General features: G+C 34.3%; 1 protein-coding gene across 23 annotated transcripts in view; it reads right to left on the bottom strand.

Moving 5' to 3' along the window:
• ERC2 (ELKS/RAB6-interacting/CAST family member 2) overlaps window positions 1–26780 on the bottom strand; it is a 537199-nt gene that overhangs the window by 265536 nt on the left and 244883 nt on the right. For all 23 annotated transcript variants that reach the window (XM_035338170.1, XM_035338171.1, XM_035338160.1 and 20 more), the window contains one exon: window positions 14723–14858. In XM_035338170.1, coding sequence (XP_035194061.1) covers window positions 14723–14858 — 136 coding nt within the window. The remainder of the gene's footprint in view (window positions 1–14722; window positions 14859–26780) is intronic.

Raw genomic sequence — 26780 nt, 5'->3', positions numbered from 1 at the left:
ACCTGGAGTCTTCTGCAACCCAATGCCTACAGGCCCCCGAGCTCCATCTCAGCTCAGTCCCAGGCCCACAGTGCCAGCAATGCCCAAATAATGCCTGCGCCCACTTCTACCGCAGCCCTACCACCTGAAGTCCCTCTAACTTCAGCTGCAGCTCATCTTGTTACCACCAACAGCAGTATTAGTACCCAACTGTTTGTGTACAGTGCCCACTTCTACTATTATGACCACAAGAATACTATTTCACAATAATTCTGCATTAGGAAGTTGCGTTAATACTCTTCAAATGTCTCCAGAGGTATTTTAGAATGTCTGGGCTTTTCAAAGTACCACAGCTAAGTGAATGGGGAAAATAACAGCAGGATAATCCAGAAGAACAATTGATACTTCCTCTATTACTTCTTCTGATTTTTTTTTCAGAATTTAAGCTAGCTTCACCTGACTGTCTACTAGGTAGTTCAGTAAGCACTTTAATTTAATAGTACTTTATACACATTTGAATTAGGTAGGAAGAGTATGTACCTTGCAGTTGACAACTGGAATACAGCACCTTGAAGCAACAATACTCAGGTATTGAGTTTAGTTAATAATTCACATTTTTTCCACAATTAATTTAGGATACCTTTATCCAAAGAACAGAATCTGAGCAATAATTTTCATAAGTGAGAAAACTGCTGGCACAGAAATTTCTAAGTTTTTGCTGGTTTACCAAAATAACAGGTCACCTGAGTATTCTGTAACACATTATATCTGAATTCTCAATGGACATTTTTTGTTAATACTATACCACAACACAATCCACAGTGCTACATTCTCCATGGGCATTAGTTACAAGACTGACGGATGGTACAAGGATTTTATTTTTATCTTTTTACTGCTCCCTCAGTTGTTTAAGACAGGAGAATGTCAGTATCTTTCCTCCGGTGAGGGCCTTATCTGCTTTCACAATTCAGTGAATTGTTAATCCCTGTTCATATTCATATTGCAGATATGATTGAACAGACTTCATAACTAGATGAAATAAGGTTGGCAGTGCTTCTGTGATTTGTACTCTTTTTTTTCTTTCTACACCATATAGACTAGACTGCTCATGCTTCTAAGCTATCAGCTCAAATCTGTAGTCTACAAATATTCACAGTAAAGCTTTCTAGGTAGGAAACTATTAGGTGAGATTTCATACACTTTCATACACTTTCTCTACTATTGTTGTGGTATGCTTATATCACGTTTAGAGAAAAGGAAAAAAAAAAAAAAAAAAAAAAAAAAAAAGGAAAGTTTAAGATACTAGTTACCCTGTTCATAACATTAATTATTTTAGCTTTTGTCAGTTTCATAAGAAAAAGGTCAAAAAAGCCATTATGCACAGATGATCAGTCCCAGTGCTGAAAAGAAGCAGATAGCAGGTATTTAGCAGCCTTTTCTAATATCTTTATGAAGAGACATAATGATACTTGTTAGCACTTGGCAGCCAAGTGATCTCACAAAAGAACACCCAAACAGAAAAGCCAGTCTTGACAAACCCTGCAGTTGACTGTGCAGCTGCAGTTGACTTTCTCACAGACTACAATTCCCATCAACAGATCAGATGTAAATGATGAATGACAATGGACTGTTTCCATTTGTACTTTAGATGGGTTTTCTCAATGACGTTCTAGGTTTATTTTTTGTCTGCACAGGACTGGGTTTTTTAATTATTTTTCTCTTCATGTAAGAAATCCTCCTTAGATGAGGAGGGGAAGAAGTAAAGGAAAGAACAACTCATGGCTTGAGATAGGGATAATTTAATTAAAGGAAAAAAATAATTATGAAGGAAATATTAATTAAACAATTTAACTAAAGAAAAAAAAAAGAAAAAAAAAGTGAAGGCTATGTGGAAGTGCAGAGGAAAGAAATTACTCTACTTCCCACAAATGAGAGATGCTTGACCACGTCCTTAAAGCGTCCTCAACGCATGTAGCTGGTGTTCGGGAGGAGGACAGATGTTTTCACAATGAGAGCCCACCCCTCTCCTCTTCTTCCTCTTTCCACCTTTTATTGCTGAGTGTAACATCATATGGTATGGAATACCCCTTTGGTTGGTTTAGGTCAGATGCCCTGGTGATGTTTCTTTCTCACTTTTTTTGCCCACCCCCTAGGAGGGTTAGAGAGAGTCCTGATGCTGTGCCAGCACTTCTCAGCAGTAGACACAACACCAGTGTGATACCACTGCTGTCCTAGCTACAAGTGCAGAGCGCAGCACTGTATCAGCTGCTGCAGGGAAAGTAAACATCCTGGCCAGACCCAGTACACTGACAAGGCAGTGGCAAAATTCCCATTAACTTTACTAGAGCCAGGAATTTACCACACACGCAGGAAAATTCAAAACGAAGGGTCTGCAGCACTCATGTGGCACACTGTTCACATTGTTATAATGTCCCTTTGAAGTTTAAAAAAAAAAGTTGAGGGGGAGGAAGGGAGGAGGAGATCACATACATCTTTGCCATAGTTTCTAGATAGATAAATTATAGTCGTTCTCAATATGACAAAGCTATGTGACAGCTAACAAGTAGGTGTAAAATGCTTCTTTCAATATGCCAATATACAGCTGAGAAAAGAAATATGACTGATACCAAATAATATTGCTTAAGAAAAGCTCCACACCACTAAAGAACAAATGCATTTGGAAATTTGCATTAACTTCTAATTAATGTCACTAAAATATCCACAGAAATACAAAGAACTACTCAAAATGTGTTTTTAGAAGGCTGATCTCTTTGATAAAGAATGCAGCTGGATTGCTTATCCCCACACGACAAATTCTCCGTCCTCTTTGAAATACAAATTTCTCTTTTCTGGTTTTTAAGATTCAAAGTTAACATTTTTGTAGTTCCTCTACATCACATCAGTGTTTTCCATTTAGTTCATTTTTCCCTATCAACGATTATGACGTGTTACAGAAAAAAAATAATAAATAAATAAATCTCTGTGTTTTAATAAATAAATCTCTGTGTTCATTTATTTAGTGGAAACATTGGGACTCCTAACTAAACTAAAAGCCAGTAACCTGTCAGGCTTACTCCAAGGTATTTCTAGAGGAGTCTTTTTCAGATACAGAAAGCTGAACAGACTCCATCCCCTGCTATACCACTGCAAAAGAGAGAGAAAGAAATAGAAATCAAAAAATACAAACAGAAGTAGAGGATCAAAAAAATGCTTGTTAAGGCAGTAGGGACTCTAACTGTAACTTGAAAGAACAGATAAACATCAGCCTTCTATAAATTTTAATGTACTGCACTCCAGTTTTGTTTTTTGTTCAATTACCTGATTATCTTGATAATCCCTGTCAAAATATTTATACACCCAAATCCATTGTAAAAGAAAACTAAACTGCTAGTGGCAGTACTCTTTTGTTTTTCTTCATATCTAGCCATTACAGACTATCCACAGAGAAGTAAGAGACTAGTAAAATTGGCTTGCTTCAAATTAATTAACATGGTATACAGTCTTCCTTATCTTTTACATACTAAAGACTGATTCCATGATCAGAGATACTAAAATGCTCTTACTGTACCAAAAACTCTACTACATTCATCTGCACTAGGTACCTCAATCATTAGGAAACATAGTATCATGAGTAACACACCACTTCAAAATCTTATTAACACTTCAATCCAATAAATGGAGCACTGTATAGAGTAAGACTAAGTCACTCTTCCTTAATGGTGCCATTGGCAATCAGGGATACCTTCCATATTGTTATTTCTTATGCCTCATTTTCTTTAAATAAATATAATTGAATATTTCTATTTTTTAAAATACTTCGAAACCTAATACAACATGTTATAGAAAAGGTGTCATTTCTTAACTGAAGAACTGAAGTTTGTTTTTTTGTTTGTTAGTTTTTGTTTTGCTGTTTTTTTTTTAACTTTAAGACAGTTGAATACTCTGTGGCAGTCTGCGTACTGTTTTAATTTGCATGTATTATAAAGGAAAGCTAAGAACACAAAATAATAAAAATTTACTCTCATACTTCGACGGTTAAAAAGTAAATATCTGAATATGGCTTTGTTCTAAGTGATTAGAAATTTCAGAAATCTGATCACTTTGTTTTTATTTTTTTATTTTTTATTATTTTTTTTAACTTAAAGGTGAAGTATTTTTTCTTTAACTCCAAGATTATGAGATTTGAAAATCAATTCCTTTTTCCCTTGACTTATCTATTTCACCAGCATTAATTTTGCCAGTTAAATTATGCTCAGCTAAAATTAAACAATTCAAAAAAAGGGACTGGGAAAGTATAACAGTGAGATTTGGTCCCCAAAATCTTCTGTTGAAGTCTATCCCATGAAAGCTCCTCAAAACAAACATGCTTTTATAATAATCAATTTAAAGAAATCTTTCTAAGGCACCAAAGTTCTAGACAAAATTATATAAAGAAGCACCTTCACCTCCCTTCACTTTCCAGTATGTAACACTAGGTAGTCTGTAAGTAATACTGTAGAAGGCTATTAAAGAACACTTTTCATGAGAAATTAGTGGTATAAATCTGGCATATTAGCAACCAACGGGAATAATTCTACGTAGACTCACCTCAAATAGAACTTTGTCACTGACCAGATGTATTAGTAACAGACCTGCATGCTATTCAAAATGATCTATAAAGAGTGACAAACAGCAGCAATAGCTAGCACAGGTTACTAACAAGTAGATGGAAGAACAACTTATGAAACCAGCTGACAGCTCAGTTTGATGCAGACCACAATGAAGGTTTTGAAAATCTTTTTACTTTTTTCATCCAGGCTATCAAATTTTTTATTTAAAAGTGTTCTAGCCTATTGATAAGCTACAAATATAACAAACTATCTAGAGATATTATTCTTTCATTTGGGAAAAATGAAAGTTTTAGGTAACATTTTAAGCAATGCCTAAATTGGAAAATCTACACTCATATATATTTTCATTGTGCTGCTTTTATATTACAGGGTTAAACTGTCCTATATTCATCTTACATTGAAGACAGCCATACAAATAGGGTCAGTCATTTTATTGCAATTTCACTTTGCAGAATTTCAATCTAAATCATTCTTTTTGTCATTGATTATGATTTATGTAATATAGGGTGTTTAAATACATAAGTTAGTAAAATATTAGACAAACTATAAGTTAATGTTGAAGTGAAAAATGAACTATACATGAATTGCTATATTGGACAGTCATGTGCTGAAATACTAACATCTATTATAATGAGGTTATTGATGTAGAGTTGACATATGACTTGATTTGCAGATGCCCTGCTGACTAACCTTTTGCAACTATATCTCAGTGTAAACCTGTGGTAATTATAGCTGGGAAGGGAGAGTTGATTTAAGTGAAATGTTTCTTTTGATGCATGTTGAATGTGATTGCCCCCTGGGGACTACAGGAGTCCCACATGTGTGAGTTATTACACAAACCTGGGGGGGAAGAGGTGGGTCACATTAAATTTTTCCTGTTTCCTATTGTTGCAAGTTTGTTTTTTCCAATAGGATCTTTTTCTTCCAGTGCCTCTTCACATATGCCCTTTCCAAATAACAAATGATTTATTAAAGCACATAGTAGCAATACGTGTTGTTTAATCTAAACATGAAAAGCTTGTCAATAATTGCAGTTCACAGGTTTCTAAATTTACTAGAACATACAAATATAAGTTTGTTTGAAAATCAAGATGTCCAGGTTCTATTCTTGGGTACTGAATTCATTGAATTAATGTTACTCAGACAACACTGAAAAATGTGTTTCTGACCTAACTGTAAAACTTAAGATCAGAAAGTCAGTATTCAGAACTCCTGATATGGGATGCTCTGAAAGTCTCCAAAATGTTGGAAATGTTGCGTTAACAAAGGTACATAGTGTACATATATTGTGTACTTGGTTAAAATTCACAAGTAATAAACAGATAGTTCTAAAAACAAAGTTAAGGTTATTTGCACATGTACTTATAATACAATACTCTAGACAAAAGGAAGGACTTGACAAGTACATACAACAGTGCTGATAATGTTTTACCTACCATTTTTTATATTACAGGTGGTTAAAAGAATGTAGCACAGAACACTGTCACTTCTGCAAGTCTACCAATTATGATAAAGAAAAAAAGATTTGAGAGACTGTGAGTCTTGTAAAAATTGATCTTCATATGATATTTTCACAGATTGTCTATAGGGACTTTTTATAACAAGAGCAGTTTGGGTTTCTGGGGATTACACTGCACAATGAAAACAAACGTCAAAGTAATTCCCCAAAGAAAAAACACTTCTGGTATTGATCCTCAGACCTACCAATCAACCTTCCTGCCTCTGTAGACTCTCAAATACTTTCCTTCATCTGAAACCTTTTAGAAATATTTTTTTCAACATAATCTTAAACAACTGGCTGAAGTTCAACATACATTTCAGTAACACATATGGAATTTATCCACAACTTATGGAACTTCCACAGGCCAAGGAAAGAGAATTCCTGAATGTCCATTCACATTTAAAATCTGAACTTATATTTATATTGTTAGAAATCTAAATATAAGTACACTAGCTGTGTCTTCAATAGTCTATGTTTGTTTGAATTGATTTAGTCTGATTTTTGTAAGTATGCACTTCTAATCAAGTAATTGTTTGTTTTTGCATTTTTGTTTTGTTTTGTTTTGTTTTTTTAATATATTGTATTATATCATCACAGGCTTGTTGTAACCATTACCCCCTACCTCAAAGATTTTTTATAGATTGGTTATCAATACATTACAGAAAAAAACAGTTTTGTTACATCCTACTTTCTCAGAACATCTATTAAAAATTTATGTTGTGCTACATGAAAACGACTGCTTTAAAAGGCATTGCAATTCCTGACTTTTCCCAGATATTCACCAGTAAAATAAATAAATAAATAAATTCCCTGATCTGTGTGAAATTGATGTTACACATTTTTCTGAAGGCTGAACATTTTTGAGGTTTTACTTATTAGCTACACTCTCTGTCTTGGTAAAATCCAGTTATAACTAGAGAAGCAGAGAAATACCAAATACCAAAATACCCATGAATATATCACTAATGCACATAATTATCTACTGTACTAGATTCTCTATGTTTGCTAATACATAACTCTTGCTTCATAAGGATAAAGCTGTTTGATATGTATATGACACTAATTTTCTTACACATTGACTGGGCTTCCATTTAATCACTCAAAAAGAATAAACTTTCCAGTCCTCAAGAAATATAAAATTTGAAAAACAGAGACAAACAAGAACATATTTTGGTTTTCAAGCAATAAAGAATTATGTTGATGTGCTACAGAAAATTAACATAAAACATTGACCTCTATATTTCTTCATATGTTAGTTCACTAATGTAACAGACTACATATGGAGAGTTAGCCAAAAATACCAGGGATTGTGTATACTTGCACTTAGAACTGACTCACTCATTCAGAAAGTATTTGCAACAGCTTGAACAAATGTATCCAGTCCAAATAATAATAATAATAATAAAATCTGATGGCAAGAGACAAGACTTTTACAACCTTCACAGGCCATATGAAGTTATTTCCCCTGCCTCTGAACATAAGTCTACAAGCCTATATCATATCTCATCTGTGTGTTCTAAGGGATACATTGTTCAGAACACAGAGAAAAGAAAATCAAGAGCAATAACCTATTTCCCTTTATGCCTGGCTCACAGCTGAATGAGAAGTAGGGGACAACTGTACTCAGAACTAGTACACCCACATGCATACTGTAGAGATCAGAAAGGAATGGTGTAAAAGGCAAAATCCCAGTCTTATCTCCATCTTCCCCCACCATAACAAGCAGCCTTCTTGAGACATAAACATACAAAACCCTCTAAACACGCAGAATTTCTAAAACCTTACAGAGAGGGATAAACCCAACTTCGGATACATGCGTAAACTAGAATTCACTTCTAATTCAATAGCTCATGATTTTAACCTCTTAAAAGGTTGGGCCTCCTCACTACGTATGTATTTCAGCACTAATAGATACAAAGCTGTGTGTTTATGCAATGAATTCTCTCCTGCCTTATGTCAGCTATGTACACTAATGCCTGCCTGCGTAACAGTCACAACTGTTTCCTCTGTCTCTAAACTGATCTGTTCATTTTTATTTGCAAGGCTTCATCTCATCTCCTAGCTTCCTCTTTTTATTAATATTAGAGTTCACAAGTCTTTGAGACAATGCAGTAGGAAACACACTGCATTAAGAGAAAAATCATAACAAATGGATGTCAGATATACCACTTCTTTAGGACATGCTTTTTTTTATTTTAAGAGACACAGACAGCATATGGCAGTGTGCAAGGTCTTAGGTATATTTTGCATTTCTAGAACTATTACGGAGATTAAAATTGTATGCTGAAGAATAGAGTGAAAAATAGACAAATCCAAGCTTAAGGATTCACACTAAATACATGTGAAATCTCTTGGGAGTTATTTTTTATAAAATACCATAGATATTGACATGGCAAGAATGAGATAGCAATAATACCACCTACCCAGTCTTCTTGTCTTTTCTTGGTAAGACTTTCTCCTATTCATTCTTTATATATCATCTAAGATTAAATTTCTGCCATACTGAAGAGCTACAATTGCCTCAGGATGCCTTTTGCCTCAGGATGTCCAGCAGCAAACCAAGGCAGCAATGCTGGACTCAGTAACTAAGAGCTAGATGTTTGCACCTGGAAAATGTACATGTTTCACAGTACTTTGGGATCAGAGCATTGATAAAGCTCCCTGTATATATTTGAAATCAATGAGAACTACACATTCTTACTCAAAAATATATTTTTTTTTAGTGAAAAAGCTCTTTCCAGCATGTAGAATGCTGACCAGAGAAAATCCAAGTTATCTGAAAGAAGATTTTGACAAATACTTCAAGTGTTTAAAACATTAGGAGAATCAAAAGATTTCTAACAGATAAACCAGAGAAAAGGTAAGAACAACTAGAAGCTCTGTAGAACAGAGCAGAGTATTAAACTTCTTAGCTTTCTTTTCAGACTTATTCCTGCACCCCCCTTCTGACATGTATGCATGGGAGAGTTTGCGTAAAGTTTCCATATAGAAGTGTTTCTATACTTAGTATAGATATAATTCTATGACATTCAATTCACTTATTAAATCAATACATTTATGAAAAGTATAATCAGACAGAAGTATCCATTTAGCTTGCCTTGAGGTTTTTGTTGTTTTGTTTATTTATTACAGCAAGTTTGAAAATCATAATCAAACCCAAACTTTCTCAAGTTATCAATGTTATCCAAATGTTTTCTTTCTCAATTCTATTGATTTAACAGTGTTACTGAAATGAACGTTTTCTGTACAAGAATCAGGAAAAAGATATCTCAGGAAGCGACTATGTTTCACATCTATAACATTTCAGGGTCCTGCAAGGAGATTTGTTTGAGGAATTATGACATTACCCCTATGTTTCTTAGCTCTGCATTTCTCTAAAAAATAAAAATAAAAATAAATAAAAATCATTTTAAGACACACAAAAAAGAGAAAACGAAGACATGTTAGATACACCGTTCTCAAAAAGCTTCGTGATAAAGTGTTCTAGAACCAGCTCTCCTGCACTGGTGCTTTATGTAATATATGACCAGCACTTCTGGCAAGATATGCACAGGTCTGCCCTTGATTTGTGGAAGGAAAAAGCAGAAAACCTCACAACTATTCTTCATTGCCAAGAATTAATCTAAAGTCTGGCTTCCTAATGTTTTCAATTTTCAAGTGATCCAAATAACCCCCTCAAAACCACACCTGAAGCATCACTCACAATTATAACTGATAGCTGAGGGAGAGCAAAGTGTTTTCCCTCCCCAGACATGCCAGGGCACTCCCCATCACAGCAGCAGCTCTGGAGTGCTCTGAGATGTGGCCATCAGAGACAAACTTGTCCTACAACGGTTGATGCTAGGATATGAACAAGCTTTGAGAGGCTTTTTTCTGAAAAGATTGTAAAGTGTTATAAATATGCACGACGCTACAGGCCTGAGGAACCGCTATATACTAAATGAAGCTTCAAAGAAAATAGAGACTTCCTAACTTCCTCAAACCTACCGGAAAGAAAGCGGATAGCTGAATGGGTAAAGCTTCAACCCCTGCTTAAGCTGTGCAGAATGGATGGCAATTCAACTGAAGTATTCAGTTTGGCCCAAATGTTTTCCTGAATGGCACACAAACAATTATAGTAGATTTCCTATTACATCTCTTCCAGTACTTCTGCAAAAGGGATTGAGACTTGGCTGAGTAAATGTAATTTGTCTAGTTTAATTGCTCTTCAGCACTCAGCTGAGCTTATCACAGTTAACAAGCAGGGAATACAATCATTCCATCAGGCCAGAGAATTTTAGTATATACATTAGCAGCTCAATACATCATTCACAGATGTAACAAGTACACTACGGATATAAGGACTGTGTGTTATACATACTTATAAAAACTGGTAGAAGGTGTTTTTTTTTGTTGTTTTTTGTTTTTTTTTTTTTCCAATGAAGCAGTAATGAGAAAAAGTGGTTAGAACCTAATGGCTTACTAAGCAGTAATTCAGTATTAGAACACCAATACCAATTAATTAGAATACCAATTAATTTTATTTTTGATTAGCAGATGGATAGTACTCCTAGAAACCAGTTTGTTTTTCAAAGTGTCTCATTTCATGTGTTTCCCCACAAATCTTGCCTCATTTAAATTCTCAAGTCGTTACAACATATTTTAATTATTAACTCTACATATTATTTATAAACTGAAGTTTAATATCAATTGTGACCAAGTATTCTGCTCTGTCAACTAATTTATTTAATCAACTCTTACATCCTGATTTGTTATTTAGTCAACACTTATATCCTGATTTGAATTCTGTGTATGTTCACATCACTAGAATAATTTCAGTTTATAGTCTGCCACCTGAGGAAAGTACTGTGTCCTTGGTAAAAAAGAAAACGCATTTACCTATCACATAGTGCATTATCACATACTGCATTATATGCATCCTTTTGAACACATGCCTAAAAAGTTCTAACCTAGAACGCTCACAAACAAATCTTCACACTCAGACCTCCAGAAAGCAGATGTGTTCCATCCCTGCAACCAGGTGTTTGTATCTAAATGTTACAGGAATAAATATTTATCTTATGCCAAATACACTAAATAGCTTTATTGTGACCAGGTATAAAAGCCTCAAATCAAAATCAACCTGAAATGACAAGCTATACAGGCCAATTAAAATAAAAAATGCATCCACCAGTGCTTTTGGTCAATTTTTTAAAGGGAGAAACTTGCACTTTAAGATATATTATACTTAAGTATTTTAAGAGATACTCCTTAAGCAACTTCACAGAGGTTTGTTGTTTTATTTTTTTTTTGGTAACTTCTATGAAAAAGTTTTTTTGTCAACCAAGGCTAATTGGAGCTTTAAAGCTTGTGGTTTTGTTTTTTTGTTGTTGTTGTTTTTTTGTTTTAAACCAGCCAGCCACCTACTTAAGAGTTTTGTACAAAAACTGAATTTGATGCTCTCACCTAATACTTGTAACCACCTTACACATAAGAAAATAAAACAAACTATACCAGTGCGAAACTTTAAATCAAAATACTCTCCTATCAGGATAATAAATTCACATCAGAGTCATGTTACTTCCACTACTCAATGTCAAAATATTTGATTTACTTGCAAGATTCACTATGGCATTTATGAAGAAATGAAAACTCCCCAAATTTTGCAATGAAGGAAACCTCAAAGTCCCGATATGTGATGCAGGGACACTCTTCCCTTAGATTTAGAAGTAAGTATGATGAGATTTTACTGGAACAAGTAATTTTGTGATTAATTTCCTAAAGCCCTAAGGAACTGCTACAGTAAATTTCTTTATCTCACAAGAAGAACGGCAGAAAAGCCCAAACTACCACTACTTCATCTTCCATAACCTTATGAAAGAAGCAAACTAGAACATGTTGTCAAGCGTGTTTTGGAAAGGGTCCCTTGAAGCAGTGAAATGGTATGTCTCCCACACCTGCTACACCATATCAATCCTGTACCTTAATTTGCATTGGAAGAAAAAAAAAAAAAAAAAAAAAAAAGCTGCTAGGTGTTCATCAAGTTTGGCTGTTTTTCTCCAGCCCTCCCAATTCACCTAATTTCCTTGTGGATTTACTTGATCATAGTGCTGTAGAGTCAAATTTCTATTTGCAGCTGCACTTTTTGCAGTTCTAGGTATTTTACGGATTAATCTGTAAAGGCAAACAAGCCATTCTCATTCAGGTGAATTTGCCTCCACCATGAGCCATGAAGTGATAGCCAGCCTAATTCACTAAAGCAGCAACCTGACAGAGAACGTACAAACGTTCCCCTGCCACGAACACAATGGCCATCGTTAAAGAAGGCAGGGGAAGTAATAAGCCAAGGAAATACGGGAATGTTTTAGACACATTAAATATAATAACCAGTTACAGCAGCAAAGTGTTGAGAGCAGCAGTTTTACTTATGCCAGGTAAGGCAGGATTGGCTGTTCCAACATGCCAGCAGTGCAAACAACCAACACTCACTTCCCCATGTTCCTTCTTAGAGCTACTGGAGGGAAGCACCTAATGATAGGCAGAAGCAGCTAGGATCTTCTCCTTTTCACTTTTCCAGAAGCTTAGCAAGTATAGGATGGGCCACAACAAATACATACTTATATTACTGAAAGCAGTTTTATTAACATTTTAAGGCATAGTAACAGAGAAATGAGAATCCTTAGTTAACTGGTTTTCATGAACTGTTCTTAGTAGGCAAATGCTTTATAGCTAGAGGCACAGAGGACCTATATGCCAGACAAGCTTCTTTGTAAATTTAGGCTGCTCAGCTATGCTGCTTCCATTTGGCAGACCTGTTCCTGTTAAATAACTTGAAAGTTCCAACTTTAGCAGTTACATCTAAGACTTCTATTCTCTAGTGATCACACTGCTCTGACAGATTTCCAAAATATGAATAAACAATAAAGCTATAAGATATCCTTTTTACTGATTCACATTAACTACAAATAGCTGTTCAACACTGAAATTTATTTTTGATATATCACATTATCAAACCAAATACTTCACAAGGTGTTATTACTATATCATGTGCAGTAGAATGCATCACCATGCATTCTACTATTACACAATCAGTGTGTAAGCCTAAGATTATAGACTACGCAAAACATTACACAGATGCATAAATAACATATTGGCTGAACTTGATTCTGACACAGCTTCACCAACACAAGCCTGAAGAGAGGTGTAGTGTTAATTTCTCCATTTTGCATACAAGAATGCATGAGAAATACAGTACTGTATGAAGCAAGTGAGGGTCAAACTCCATCTATCAGAAATTTTCCAGAAACCCATTATATTAACCAGATCAATCCATAGATGACATATTGCACTGTAAATTAGACTTACATATAAACACAGGGTACAGAGACATCAGTGTTGTTGACAGAACTCAGTACTTCTTTTTATAGTTTTTCACAGTCAGCTCTCAGAGAACAGTTTTTAAGTCAAGCATCAAACTTGTGTTGTGGTCTTTAATACAAATTCCCTAGAATTCCCTCGCAAGCAATGTATCATTTAACCAGATCAGCTAGTTGTCTTTCAAATCTCAACACCTGAACTCTAATAATTTACTGTAGAAATTCTCCTAGAAGAAGGTTCAAAGCCTACCTTGGAAAAAGAAGAGATATGGGAAAACATATATATATATATATATATATATATAAACATTTAGAAAAAAAGTACCTGTTATAGTAATGTAATAATGATGAGACACTGATAGCTCTCTCCAGTACTTCTCTATGTTTCACAGAGACTCAGTGATCCTTATGGGTCCCTTCCAAGTCAGAATATTCCACGATTCTATCATTCATTTAAGTACATAAAATAGAACTAATCTTTGGTGAAGATTCAAAATTCATCATTACCCTGTCTGACAATCTATACTCACCCTTTTACCCAACTACATATGCATAAATAGAGAGCTAATAAAAACAAATCACACTTGTTAAATGATCAGAGTATGCAACTAGATGATATCTCTGCTGATAGAGAAATGCAGACATTGGAATTTAACATGAATAGCTACATCTAGAAACACAGAACAGGAAGGAGCTCTTGTGTCTCAAACATTTTTGCCTTCCAACTCCACACTGCAAAACATGGCAGAATTTCTGTCATACAGTTGAATGCTCTTGAAAACAATAAGCTGTATTTTACAGACCTAATCACCTGAGTATGTAAATTTTCAACCCATTAAAAAAATAAAAATAAAAGTGCAGTGTTCGATACACAAACTAGCTTAACACTCAAACACACTATATAAGCTCATTATGCTGTATGGATATAGAACTTTGAATAGCACAGAAACAAAATACAGAAAGAATATATCCTATTTTCTGACTGTCCTCAAAACAAGCTAGAATTACTTACTTTCTTGCTTATGAACTAAGAAAAAAAAAATAAGACCTTGTGAAAAGAAGGTTTCGAATTATATTCTGTTTTTTTCCTCACCCTAAAAAATAAATATTTTATAGGTGCAGCTGAAGTCAGTAGAGCATTCTCTGGTAGGAGAGAAGAAACCCATCTCTTTGCAGAAAGGTAATTGTTATACATCCATGAAGAAACAGAAGCATTCTTCCTTTGATGACTGTAAAACAATTAAAATATAGTAATGATTAAAAGATTAAAAACTCACTTGTAAATGTTGAGAGTTGTCCGTCATATTGTCCTCTCGTCTACGAACTTCTTCTAGCAGCTGTGTATTCTTTTTTTTCTCCATTTGTTGATTGTGCTTCAGATTAGCAACCTTCTTGTTTTGGTCCTTCATATGTCTAAGAATCATATGCACATACACATTAACATTAATGACTGCAATGACATTTTTTCTCTATAAATCTGCCTATGACTATGACATACGACGTTGATTCACCAACGTATACAACTATTCCTAGTATCAGATTTAAACAATTAAGCTTTACCTTTTTTCCAACTAGCATAATAAAACAGCTTTTATGCCATCAGATTATACAAGGGTAAAGCAATTATTCTGTCCTACAAGATTTTTCCTTTTTAATTTTTAATTATTTGCTCACAAATACTTATAAATGTCCTGATCACTATGCAGAAAAACTGCTGTAACAGGAGATTATTTAAAAAAGTTGAAAAGAAAAAAAGAATTGTTGAATAATGTGACTTTTGATAATGTGACAAAAGATCAACAACAAGTAAATTTGTAAGTAAATTCTAATGAAAATGAAACAATCTTTCCTACCATTATATATTTTCTGTTGTTAAGACTGTCCTTGAGTAAAATATATTTATTTAAAATGTAATTATATTTTACAGTGGAACTTACTACATTACTAGAAGCTTTTTCTGATATGTAGCAAACACCTTTTTTAGAAAGGAGGAAAGCCAATTTTCCCTGGCAGGAACTGAAAAAAATATATCCTTGCAGTAATGCTTTTTACCTGCTTGGATTCTTAGATATTATTTTCTCAAATTTCTTTGACTTTGAGGAATTTGCTCCCTTTTATCTATATAAAAATAAAGTCATGTGCAAATTCCTAATGAGATCTACTCACTAATCCTATTTTGGCAAATGAAGAGGATATTATTCAATGCCCAGAAAGATCAGGGAAAACATCTCTGTTGCCTCCACATCAGAGCTTTCAGGGAAAGACAAAGTTATCGAATAGATTTCTTCCAGTGATTTCACTATACTAAAGAAACTAGGTCATTTTATACTAACTTCTACCACTGGTTCTTTCATTACTTATTTATATAGGAAAAAAAAAAATCACAATCTCTAATTAGTAAATATTGCAAGGGTATTAAAATTCTTTGAAGACATTTCATTTAAAAATTTGTAGGTACAGTACATAACAGAAAATACAATTTACTTCTATTAATAATAATAAAAAAAAATCTAACTTCACGTTGCTTAGGAAAATAAATGGGTACAAATAATTCAAATTTTTAAAAAATAAAAAATCTTTGCTATTTTAAATGGTTGTACTGGGTCTGGCTGGGATGTTAACTTTCCCTGCAGCAGCCCATACAGTGCTGCGCTCTGCACTTGTAGCTAGAACTGCAGTGGTATCACACTGGTGTTGTGTCTGCTGCTGAGAAGTGCTGGCACAGCATCAGGACTCTCTCTAACCCTCCTAGGGGGTGGGCAAAAAGTGAGAAAGAAACATCAGGGCATCTGACCTAAACCAACCAAAGGGGTATTCCATACCATATGATGTCACACTCAGCAATAAAAGGTGGAAAAAGGAAGAAGAGGGGAGGGATGGGCTCTCGTGAAGATGTCTGTCCTCCTCCCAAACACCGGCTACGTGCATTGAGGCCCTGCTTTAAGGATGTGGTCAAGCATCGCTCAGTTGTGGGAAGTAGAGAGTAATTTCTTTCCTCTGCACTTCCACATAGCCTTTACTTGTTTTGTTTAGTTATTCCCTTTTCCCCCTCCCTCTTCCCCTTTCTTCCCTTTAGTTGAATTGTTTAATTAATAATAATATTTCCATAATATATATATATATGTATATATATATATATATATATATATATATATATATATATTTCTCTTTAATTAAATCATCCTTATCTCAACCCGTGAGTTGTTCTTTCCTTTACTTCTTTCCCTCCTCATCTGAGGAGGGGGAGTGAGAGAGCGGTTGTGGTGTTCAACTGCCTAGCACGGTAAAACCACCACAATGGTTTAATAGATTTCAATCAAGACTGACATGGGAATCATATCATAATGTTTTATGGGATACAGAGACCAAAATCAGCTTCATGAAGTGTTTGTTAATTTATGTAACCTTTAAGTAAGCTCAATACAGGTTGCAATGCGAACAAAGAATCTGAAAATCCAATTTTTTCTCCTAAGAAAATTCCAGAAAATCTGGAATGTGGCCTTAACACAGTCACATACTGCAGTGCAGAATACTATCAGTTCTCCCTATTTACATACAAAACTATAGTTTTTATTATTTTTTTTTTTACTTGTGGCATCTTAAACTACACAATGTAACAAAATTCTTTGAAACATTTATACGTGCCTAAAGATATTATATAAAATTGGATTGCCTATCAGAAAACTTCAAATAGAGAATGTAGTGGTATAGAAACGTAGCTTTTCACTGAGACCTCCAGAATGGAAGGCAGTGGTTTAACAGGCCATGAATTAATAACACACAATTAGTGACAAAAAAATCACAAAATAAGGAACAGAATATAAGAAGTCATTCAGAATATAAAGCTATAAATACACTCTTCAATTTCCCAACTCTTTCTTTCTTTGAAAGTTTCAGCACTAATCAAGGGGAAAAAATCACTGTTATTTTTTGAGTATGATGCAAATATTAAATAAACTACAAAACTATTTTTATTTGATCTTAACTTCATCAAAAAATGGACTACAGATTTAGTTCACCCTCCTGTAACTATTCATCTGTTGGAAAATGTAAAATATGCACAGAAATAGATCAACACAGACTGATTAATGAAAAAAATAGAATTAAAAGAATCTACAGCAAGCTCACAGATCATTTTTAAAAGAGACAAGTATGAATGCCTCTATTTACATCAGTCTCTTAAGACACAAAAAGAAGATTAGCACAATTGTTTTTCTATGCTGCAAACTATACACCTAAGACTCTCCCATTTAGACATACCTTTAGCAAAATGACAAGACTCCTAAGGAAACAAAATATCTTTTCCCAGCTAGAAGAGACCACCAGTACAGCTTACAACAGTCTCTTTCTAGACCTCTGGCATCATGTTTAAATCCTGAAATCAAGTTCACTTGGGGACAAAATATACACCACACAATGGTCAGAAGAAATCTAAGTAAGACCTATCCCCGTAGGCCCACAAGGATAGTATAAATCACCAGTATGTTTTCACAGCATTTTAAGAAAGGTTAATTTCCTGAAAAACACAACACTCCCAACACAGCAAACCAATGATAAGCAAGCAACATGACAGTGCTAAAAACAGCAGGGATATTTCTGTTTGAGTTACACTGACAGATTAAAAAAAAAAAAAAAAAAAAAACTACCAGAAATTGCATGGTTCAGTTTCAACTTGTTTTTATGATTTAAGGAATATAATGGGTTATATAATGGGTTTAGATACCAAATTGTGTGTTATTCACTACAATTCCTTAAGAATTTTAGTGTGATGCTTTTTTTGCTTTGTAACTATTCAAATAAACATTTTGGATGCACTGTGCAAGTCCAAGTAAAAATGAATTCCCTTTCATGGGTCCATGTAGCATAATTACAGGAACAGACCTAACCTGTATAAAGTGAATATAAGAAAAAATGTCTTTTCCAGAACTTTATATATAAATGTGGCATTTTTTGAAATTTTTTGCTGTGTAATATGACTTTATGCTGTTAGAATATAGACTGATTTCCAAAGTAATGCTGAATAAATTATAATTTATATTTAAACTCCTTAAGAAGTTGAATTTTATGCCTATGCTAACTGCTTCTTTCATCACCCTTCCCTCTCAAAATTTTCCATTTTGACTTATGTTTAATGCCACACCGAAACGTAGAACATGGTGGAGCTGCAAAGAAAAACATCTGGTGCTTTTGATATGCAAAATCCCGTGGAGAAGGTAATAAAAGAAAGCTGTGTCATAATCTCTCTTTCTTCCAAAACTGACTAGATGCCCATGGAAACTAAAGAAAATGCTACAGTTAAAAAAACTAGCTGAGCAATTCTCTCGTAGGCCTACATTAAATGTACAGGAGGAGTTCAACACAGGGAATAAATACAAAACATTCCCTCTGGATTTTAACTTTAGATGCCACAGGGGCCTGTGGGACTGATCCGTGGAAGTGGGAGGCCAAGAGGAGTGTAGGGCATGAGGCACAGGAAATTCCCCTTCCACTTACCTAATTAGAATTTCTTTATTTTTTTAAATATGAATTCATGTTTGGGTCTTTCTCAAACATAGTAACTGCTTCAGTAGGTACTCATTCAACTCTTACATGCCGCTTTCTTTGTTGTTTGACAGCACTTCACTGTTGTCACACAACAGTTATTTCCAGGACGGTCCTTCTTGGTGGATGAGCTAAACTCAATGGCAAGAAAATGTACTCAGGTCATAACAATCATAGAATGGTTTGAGTTAGAAGGAACCTCAAAGCTCATCTAGTTCCAATACCCCTGCCATGGGCAGGGACACCTTCCACAAGAGCAGGCTGCTCAAAGCTCCATCCAGCCTGGCCTTGAACACTTCCCAGGGATGGGGCATCCCAACCCAGATGTTCTCCTTTATGGGATGTAAAGAAATGATTTTAGGGTAGCCATGAGTTTAAACACAGTTTCCTTTTTAGTATAATATTTTGGAACCAGTCATTATAGAAACACACATAAAATTAGGAAGACCACCTGCCCATTCTAACTCTACCAAAAGACATTTTTATTGGCTTTTAATAGAATCTAGATACATTGACATGCATCAGTGCAAGTAAAAATACACACAAATAAATGGCCACTGAATCTAGTTTGCTGGAACTGGAAGTTATGCTACTGCCACTTTCATGATAGAACTGATCAAAGTATTCCTTCACATTCCAGGTCCTACTTGATACGCAGCATCTGTCAGCCTTGACAATAAAATTCTAGTAGAAAAGGGGAGATTTCACTCTTTCTGCTTCTAACGTAATTAGAATAAACGAAAATATATACATCTCTGGCCATTATACATTTTTTCAGGAAATAGTTTATGTTTACTAGATTGCAGGTTTTTTTAGCAGTATTTTCGATGTTGAATATATATATATTTTTTGTTCCTTTTTTTTTTTTTTTTTTCCTTCAGGAGAGTTCTGAAGAATCAAAACACCATAGTGCTTAGTTCTTGCTAGTGTGAATATCACTAATTGTAATGACTTCATTTAAACACGTTTTTTCTCTCTCTTGTAGAATAAGATACAAAATGATATCACAGGTCAGACTACAGTGTACTTAATTACTTTAGAACAGGTTTTAAAAACAAATACTAACATTTAGTTTCCACATGTATTCAAGTATCTTTTAGATTTCATTTTACAGTAGTGCATAACTGTTGTCTACACTCCAATTCTATCATTATCATTATAGAAAGTCATGCTATTTCATTAAATTCCCATCTTAAATTAGCCACCTGAGTACCTTGGCCAAAAAGTACGTAATGTCAGCCAAAACCAAGTGTTACATGCTTAGTATAGCTTTCACTGTATTTCATAAAGATTTTTTTTTCCAAAGCATCCAAAAAATGCAGACGTGAAATACTCCTAAGTGCAAAAGCTATAACATTTTCTAAAGGCACATGTCTCTGTAATAACTGTCATAATATTAAACAGCATTACAATGGGACCAGCTGTCTGAAAGACAACCAAAAATTTCTCCAGCATGACAGAAACCTGTACACCTCACCATTAATTTTACAAGTATGCAGTACTCTATTATTGGGATAATACACATAGAAAATGAGATTAACAGTGTTTTCTTCTTTATGATTTTTATGGAATAAAAATGAAAAAAAAAAAAACAGATTATAATGAACTCAAAGAAATAACAAAAAAGTTTCAGGAAAAAAATATGAAATATAGCAATTTAGTCAAAAGATGATTTCCACAAAATATGAAAGTCTCAAAAATCCGTATTAAAATTTAAGATGCTACATAAATTACAGTCAAACATTTCACCTGTTGTTCTATGTATGCACAGGAAGAATCTTACAGCCAATGCTTGAAAACATTATTTTTCATTTTAAATCATCTTTCTTCTTTATAAATATTCTGCACCTTCACATAGGATTCATGTATGTTAACTATAAATTGCATCTTAACACTTCACTAGGCACTATGGATCTCAGTAGCTAGTCATGCAGAAGACCTGATCCTGTAAATCCTGTCCATGTGAATGTCTGTTCTGAACTACATTACTTCGGTACGGTTCAACAGAAATATTTCCAACAGTTTCATTCTCACTGTCTTAAAAATTGAGAGTACATACAGATTCATATTTGATTTATTGAGTAAAGACAACAACAGCAGCATGGGAGTTTGTTTTAAGACTTCTTTAAAATTCAGATCCAGCTCAACTGAAATACGTAAGACAGAACTTCCACTAAGATATGAGCAGTGTTAAGTATTGTTTCTGTTAAGTATTCTCATGGAATGCAAATGCATTTGCTACTACCAATCTATAAGCCTGAAAAAACAAGGCTGGGTTAGACTCTAGCAAACCATAAAGATCACAAGAGACATCAAGGGAGGTACTGACAGACACATTCCTGGCACAAATATGGAAGGACACTGCTTATTCACTTACACCCCACAGATGGATTTCTCTGGGGAAAATAGGTTCCAGCATAATTAGAAAACCTATATGCATGACTGGCTGAAGTTTTGATATGACAAAGAAAACAAAACACACCTCAAATAACCAGCATTTTTCTTAAAGAAAAACTTGATTGGTAAATTTATTAAGTTAGAATCTAGTCATCTTAAGATCAGATGACTTAAAATCATATTAGATATCTGCTAATAAAAAAAATAATAATAATACTTTCCTGCATTGACATTTGCATTATTAAAAACTTTCAGGTTGTTCTTTTAAATTCAGATTCAACAAGCTAAAGGATTATTAGTATCCAAAACATATTTTTTTTTTCCCCCTTATGCTTAACCTTCCTTTTTTGTTTAAAAATGTCATGACAATCAAAAATTAAAGAATACTTTTAAGGCAAAACCAAAAGCAATCATACCAGCCATGCAGAAGTTAATTACTTTAACACAACCAAAACATCCAACAGAACTGAGCTTCAAAATAACTTTTATTCTTTCTCCTTTGATGGTTTAAAAAAAAAAAAAAAATGGTACTGGGCCCGACATTCTTTTCTTATGAGGTAGATGATGCTCAGAAGCTAGATTGCTTGTACGTTCCAGGCCAAATCATTCATCTACCTTTATGCCCTGATATAAAATGGCAGACAGTGATGATCATAGCCAAAGGCAGAATATATATTAAAATCTATTAACATATAAAATAACGACATTTCATAAGAATTTTTGCCTTTTTCTTTGTGTAGAAGAATCTACTCTGACTGAAAAACTGCAAAGCCAGCTCACCATTGTACACAATGATTACACTCCACCCACAAAACAAGCAACATATGTAGAATGGAGCCTAAGCAAGCCACAAAGTTATAAGCAATCAATTTACCACTTCTAATACATTACCCCCTCCAGAGTAATTATTTCATTTGGGGTTTGTGTCTTTGGTTATGCCAACAGTATGTTAAAAAAACTGCTACGAAATCTATTTTGTCTAAATGGTGCGAGAATTTGTAATACTTTCAGCATCTTCATTCCATAACACTGTGCAACTCACCTGAGTTCTGAGAATATAAGTAGCCACACAATTGCCTGCCTCAAGGTGTACATGGCTCATACTGATTCATCTGTAACTACAGTATTACATTAGTGTAAATCAGCTCCATTTTCTATATCAAAGCTAGTATAACTTTTTTTAAAATGACATTTCTTCTGCATCTTATGGATTTTGGAATATTTCTACTTTTAATGTGTTTGATAGATCAACCTAAAAAGCTTACCGATGAATAAAGACCACTAGTGAAGCTAATGAGAGTAAAATGTTTTGAATGTCATAGGATAAAAAATATAAATATTTTTATTGCAACAAAACTTTCCATAGACTGCATTCTAAAATCATTTCTCCATTTTTCTCTAGACATATTGGAGAGGAAAAAAAAGTAGATTAAAAAAAAAAAAAGAGTAAAAACAGAGGTCAATACAGGATCTGTCTCTTGGCATTTTTTTTGCAGACTATAAATTCTCACGAAGCAAAGTAGCAGTATTATTACCTGTTATCATAAAGGCCACATTCCATTTAAATTCAACATCCTTGTAGCTGTAAGCAAGTGGGAGACAGATGATGAAAGTTCAGCAAAGCTATGCTAATACAATTGAATTTGCACCTTTCCTCCCATTTCTTGCTGCTGCTAACAGAAATTTCATTTTCAATATTGTGCTTGCTAAGAAGTAAAAAAAAAAAAAAAAAAAATAGTGTTTTAGTTTCAAATTCTATCCATAAAATGAATAAGATAGCAAGTTCTAGCAAGTAAAATAAGAGAACTTGGATAAATACTTCATCCCCAAATACTAAAGGATTCCTTTCTTTGCATGTCTGAGTAACCCATTTCCTACAGAAATAAAGGTTCTACAGAAACATAGAAATAAAAGTCTTGTAGAAAAATTTGCTTCATCTTTACCTTTCTCACTTACACTATTCCAAAAAAGATGGCCTAGGAGATCTTATCCCTGCTCTTCTCCTTCTTTTTCTGCAAAATAAACTGTATTTTCCCCTCTGTACTTTCCACCCAAAAGGGGGGGGGGGGGCAGGACTTCAACTGCCTGAACTAATTGCCTTTACAATTGTTTAAACACGAAAACTGTATACATAAACAACATAACCTATAGCTGACCCTATAGCCTATAACCCTATATCTGACCCTATGTCACAATTTCATTTTTGCATCACTGTTATCTGATCCTGTAATTGTGATATATATATATATATATACACACACATATATATATAAACCCATTCTACGCTGACAGTAGTAGCTCAGTTTCCTTAGCACGTCTGTTATAGTATAGGATGAGAAAACTTTTGAGTGGAAGGAAAAAGGTGTCACAACAGTGCTGGACTGCCCCTACTGCCAAGAAGGATTACAGAAGACCTTGAGACCTTCCCTTACACAGTAAGCTTATGACAGTAAAATTTGGGTGGCTGGAGAAAAAAATCTGGAGAAAAAGGATACTCTCTGGTTAATTTTGGCCAAACTGACTTATTTTTTTCAGTAACAAAGACCATTGTTCTTCTGTACACCTTTATCTCAAGTTAATTTTGGTCTTCTCTTACTGAATAAGGTTTGATCTTCTATCATTCACCTAAAATGGAGACTATGGAAAACTCCATGTCACAGTTCCTACTTGATCTATGCACTACAAGAACTGAGAAGCAACCTCCATGTCTTCTCTGTGTTCATGTAAAGGACTGGAATCAAAATGGCTAGTACAAGCATTGAACAACAACAACAAAAAATCATCTAAAACAATACTTTAAAAATCTCCAAATAATTTGATTCCCATATTCCCTAATTCTCCAGTTGAATGTAAGAATGCTGCAACACCCAGAATTTACCATCAAGGTAGATCTCATGGTTTCAAATGTTTGAGGCCTGATTTAAGATTTCTTAATACTCAGATTATTATGACAGTAGTTCAATGTGACAACTATTTTGCCTCTAAAAGCACCACAATGGCTGCCTTGACAGAACCAACAACTCTGCCTGTTAGAAATAAAGCAAGTGTCACAGAAGTCACTGAAACATTTCTCACCTCAAAGACAAAAACATGGGAGGAAGGGTTTACCTAACACACAATCTGGGAACTTTTCCAAAATCTCTGTTTAAGAAGTGTTTAGTCTGACACAGTTCCCTCCAAAGCCCTGGAGAGATGCTAGAAATACTCACATGAGGATAATGCATGAATGAAAAAGACCTACTAAAATCCTGTTTCCAAACTATGGTTCATATCACTTTGTTTCAACACATATATGCACTGCAATCACTGAAACATTAATACAGTGTATTGTACTCACTCAGTGTCTCAGCACATTCTTATTGGATGACACTTTTATGAACATGTGTGAAATCTGTACCTGAAGACTCATCTGTCACACATCTCTTGTGTATCAAGGATTGTTCTGCAGTTGCTTATGTTCTTTACAAAATAAAATAAAATAAAAACTGATGACAGGACACTAATAAGGATATTTGATCTGATTTAAATGGCAATTGCTTGCTCAGCTATTTTACTAATTAGTGATAACTGTAACCTGTAACCAAAAATAGTTGCTGCCTGATATTTGACCAAGGAGTTGTAGTCCTCCTACTGTTTCGTCAGGTTCTTTCCTGCTGTTCTCCAGATAAGCTTTTTTCTTTTTTGTTTTCTTAAATAAATAAAGTCCATAACATGTCCAGCCTGACAGCAATCAGGATTGAGTGTCCTCTGCTGCACTCCATGTCTCACTGCAACTTCCTTCTGAATCAAATCTTTCTACTGAAACTCCTGGCTTAACCTGTCAGGTCTCAATCAGGATAAATCCAACCTATATCATTCAAACTTTCTGTACTTTCGCAGTAACCTCTTTAAAACTCCAAATAAGTCAGGTATACACTGTACAATTTCTTGTTTTGACATACTAGCTTTCCCATATTATAATTCAGATCAGAGCATTTCAATCTAGTCACAACCACATTGTCCATTCACATTGCTTCTCCATTATGGAAGCAAACAACATGAGTAGAAAAGTAGGCTCCATCAACAGCCTGATTCCTAAATTTAGCTCCCCTGTCTCTTTTCAGTCACAGCTTTTCAAGGGTAAGCTGTACTATCTCACAATGATTCTTCACATACATCACATCCCTCCACAACACACAGGAAATCCTGACAGCACTGTACCCAGGCAGTTTCTGAGCTCCCCATGAAAGTGGTCTAAGGCTGCTTTATTCAAAAGGTAAAGAAATATGTTCTGTGGATCTTCACCCTGGCAAAAAAAAACTTTGTGTAAGCAGAAGGTATAGAGAATCATAAGAAAGACTGTTCTGTCTTGAAATTCATAAACATGAAACAGAAAGAGTAACAGTTCCTTATGTTCCTTATTTCCCAACACAGAATTGTTTTGTCAGGTCCAACCCAATCCCAAGTGGCTATTTTGCCTTCAGATATGTAAATTTCTCTTCATGTGCAGTTAATGTTGCATATCTATATCTTTCCAAAGAGTATTTACACCAAATTGAACTGAAAAAAAGCACATTACAAAAAATTACAAAATATCTTTCCTTGTTTAAATAATTCATTACAATTTATCTCAGAAATGATGTTAACCTCTGCAGTCCTTTAAGGAAACTGGAAGGGCATTAGTAAAGAACCAAGCAGGTTAAGAAGGGAGAGGGATAAAAATTAACACTGCATTGGTCTATCACCACGACCCATTTGTATCTTTTTATTCTTTTTCTCTAGTAATTTTTCTTATTTCATAATATATGGTTATTTTACATTATTCTTTTAAAGGGAAAAGGTCCAAAGAAATAAAGTTTCTAGCTTATTTCTTAAATAAAATTAAGTGCAAATACATACAAATTCAAAAGAACATGTAATCATATAAACATCTCTTATCACATCTTCATGTCTTTCAAAAGGTTTAAATGTTAAAATGCCCACAATGTTAAAATGTTGGTTCTATATACACAGCAAATTTTTCTCACTCAGAATAACCAATCTCTCAGAAGAGTAATGTATATTCCAGATTCACTCAGTTTTCATTAGTACACTATCTCAACATCTCCAGGGAAATTATCTTTGAACAACATATCACTCTGCCCTTGGAACCATCAAAATGACATTTGACAAAACTGTGGAAGGCTTGTAAGTTAAATTTAAAGCTCCGTTAAACCTTGCTTTGCACATTGCATAGAGCTTTAGTTTTCCGCAGAAACAATTAGGAAGGCCAACATCAGAATCTGGTGGGAAAATTTCCAGAACCACACCATCTCCTGTTTATCTATAGGCAGAAAAGTTTGGGAAGCATATAAACTATCATAAACTAGAGGGCGGGGTGGAAAGCTCCTAGCTTATTTCTTATATAAAATTAAGTGC

This window comes from Oxyura jamaicensis, chromosome 12, assembly GCF_011077185.1.
Source record: "Oxyura jamaicensis isolate SHBP4307 breed ruddy duck chromosome 12, BPBGC_Ojam_1.0, whole genome shotgun sequence".
Taxonomy (NCBI): domain Eukaryota; kingdom Metazoa; phylum Chordata; class Aves; order Anseriformes; family Anatidae; genus Oxyura; species Oxyura jamaicensis.
This window is presented reverse-complemented; position numbering and strand designations above follow the sequence as displayed.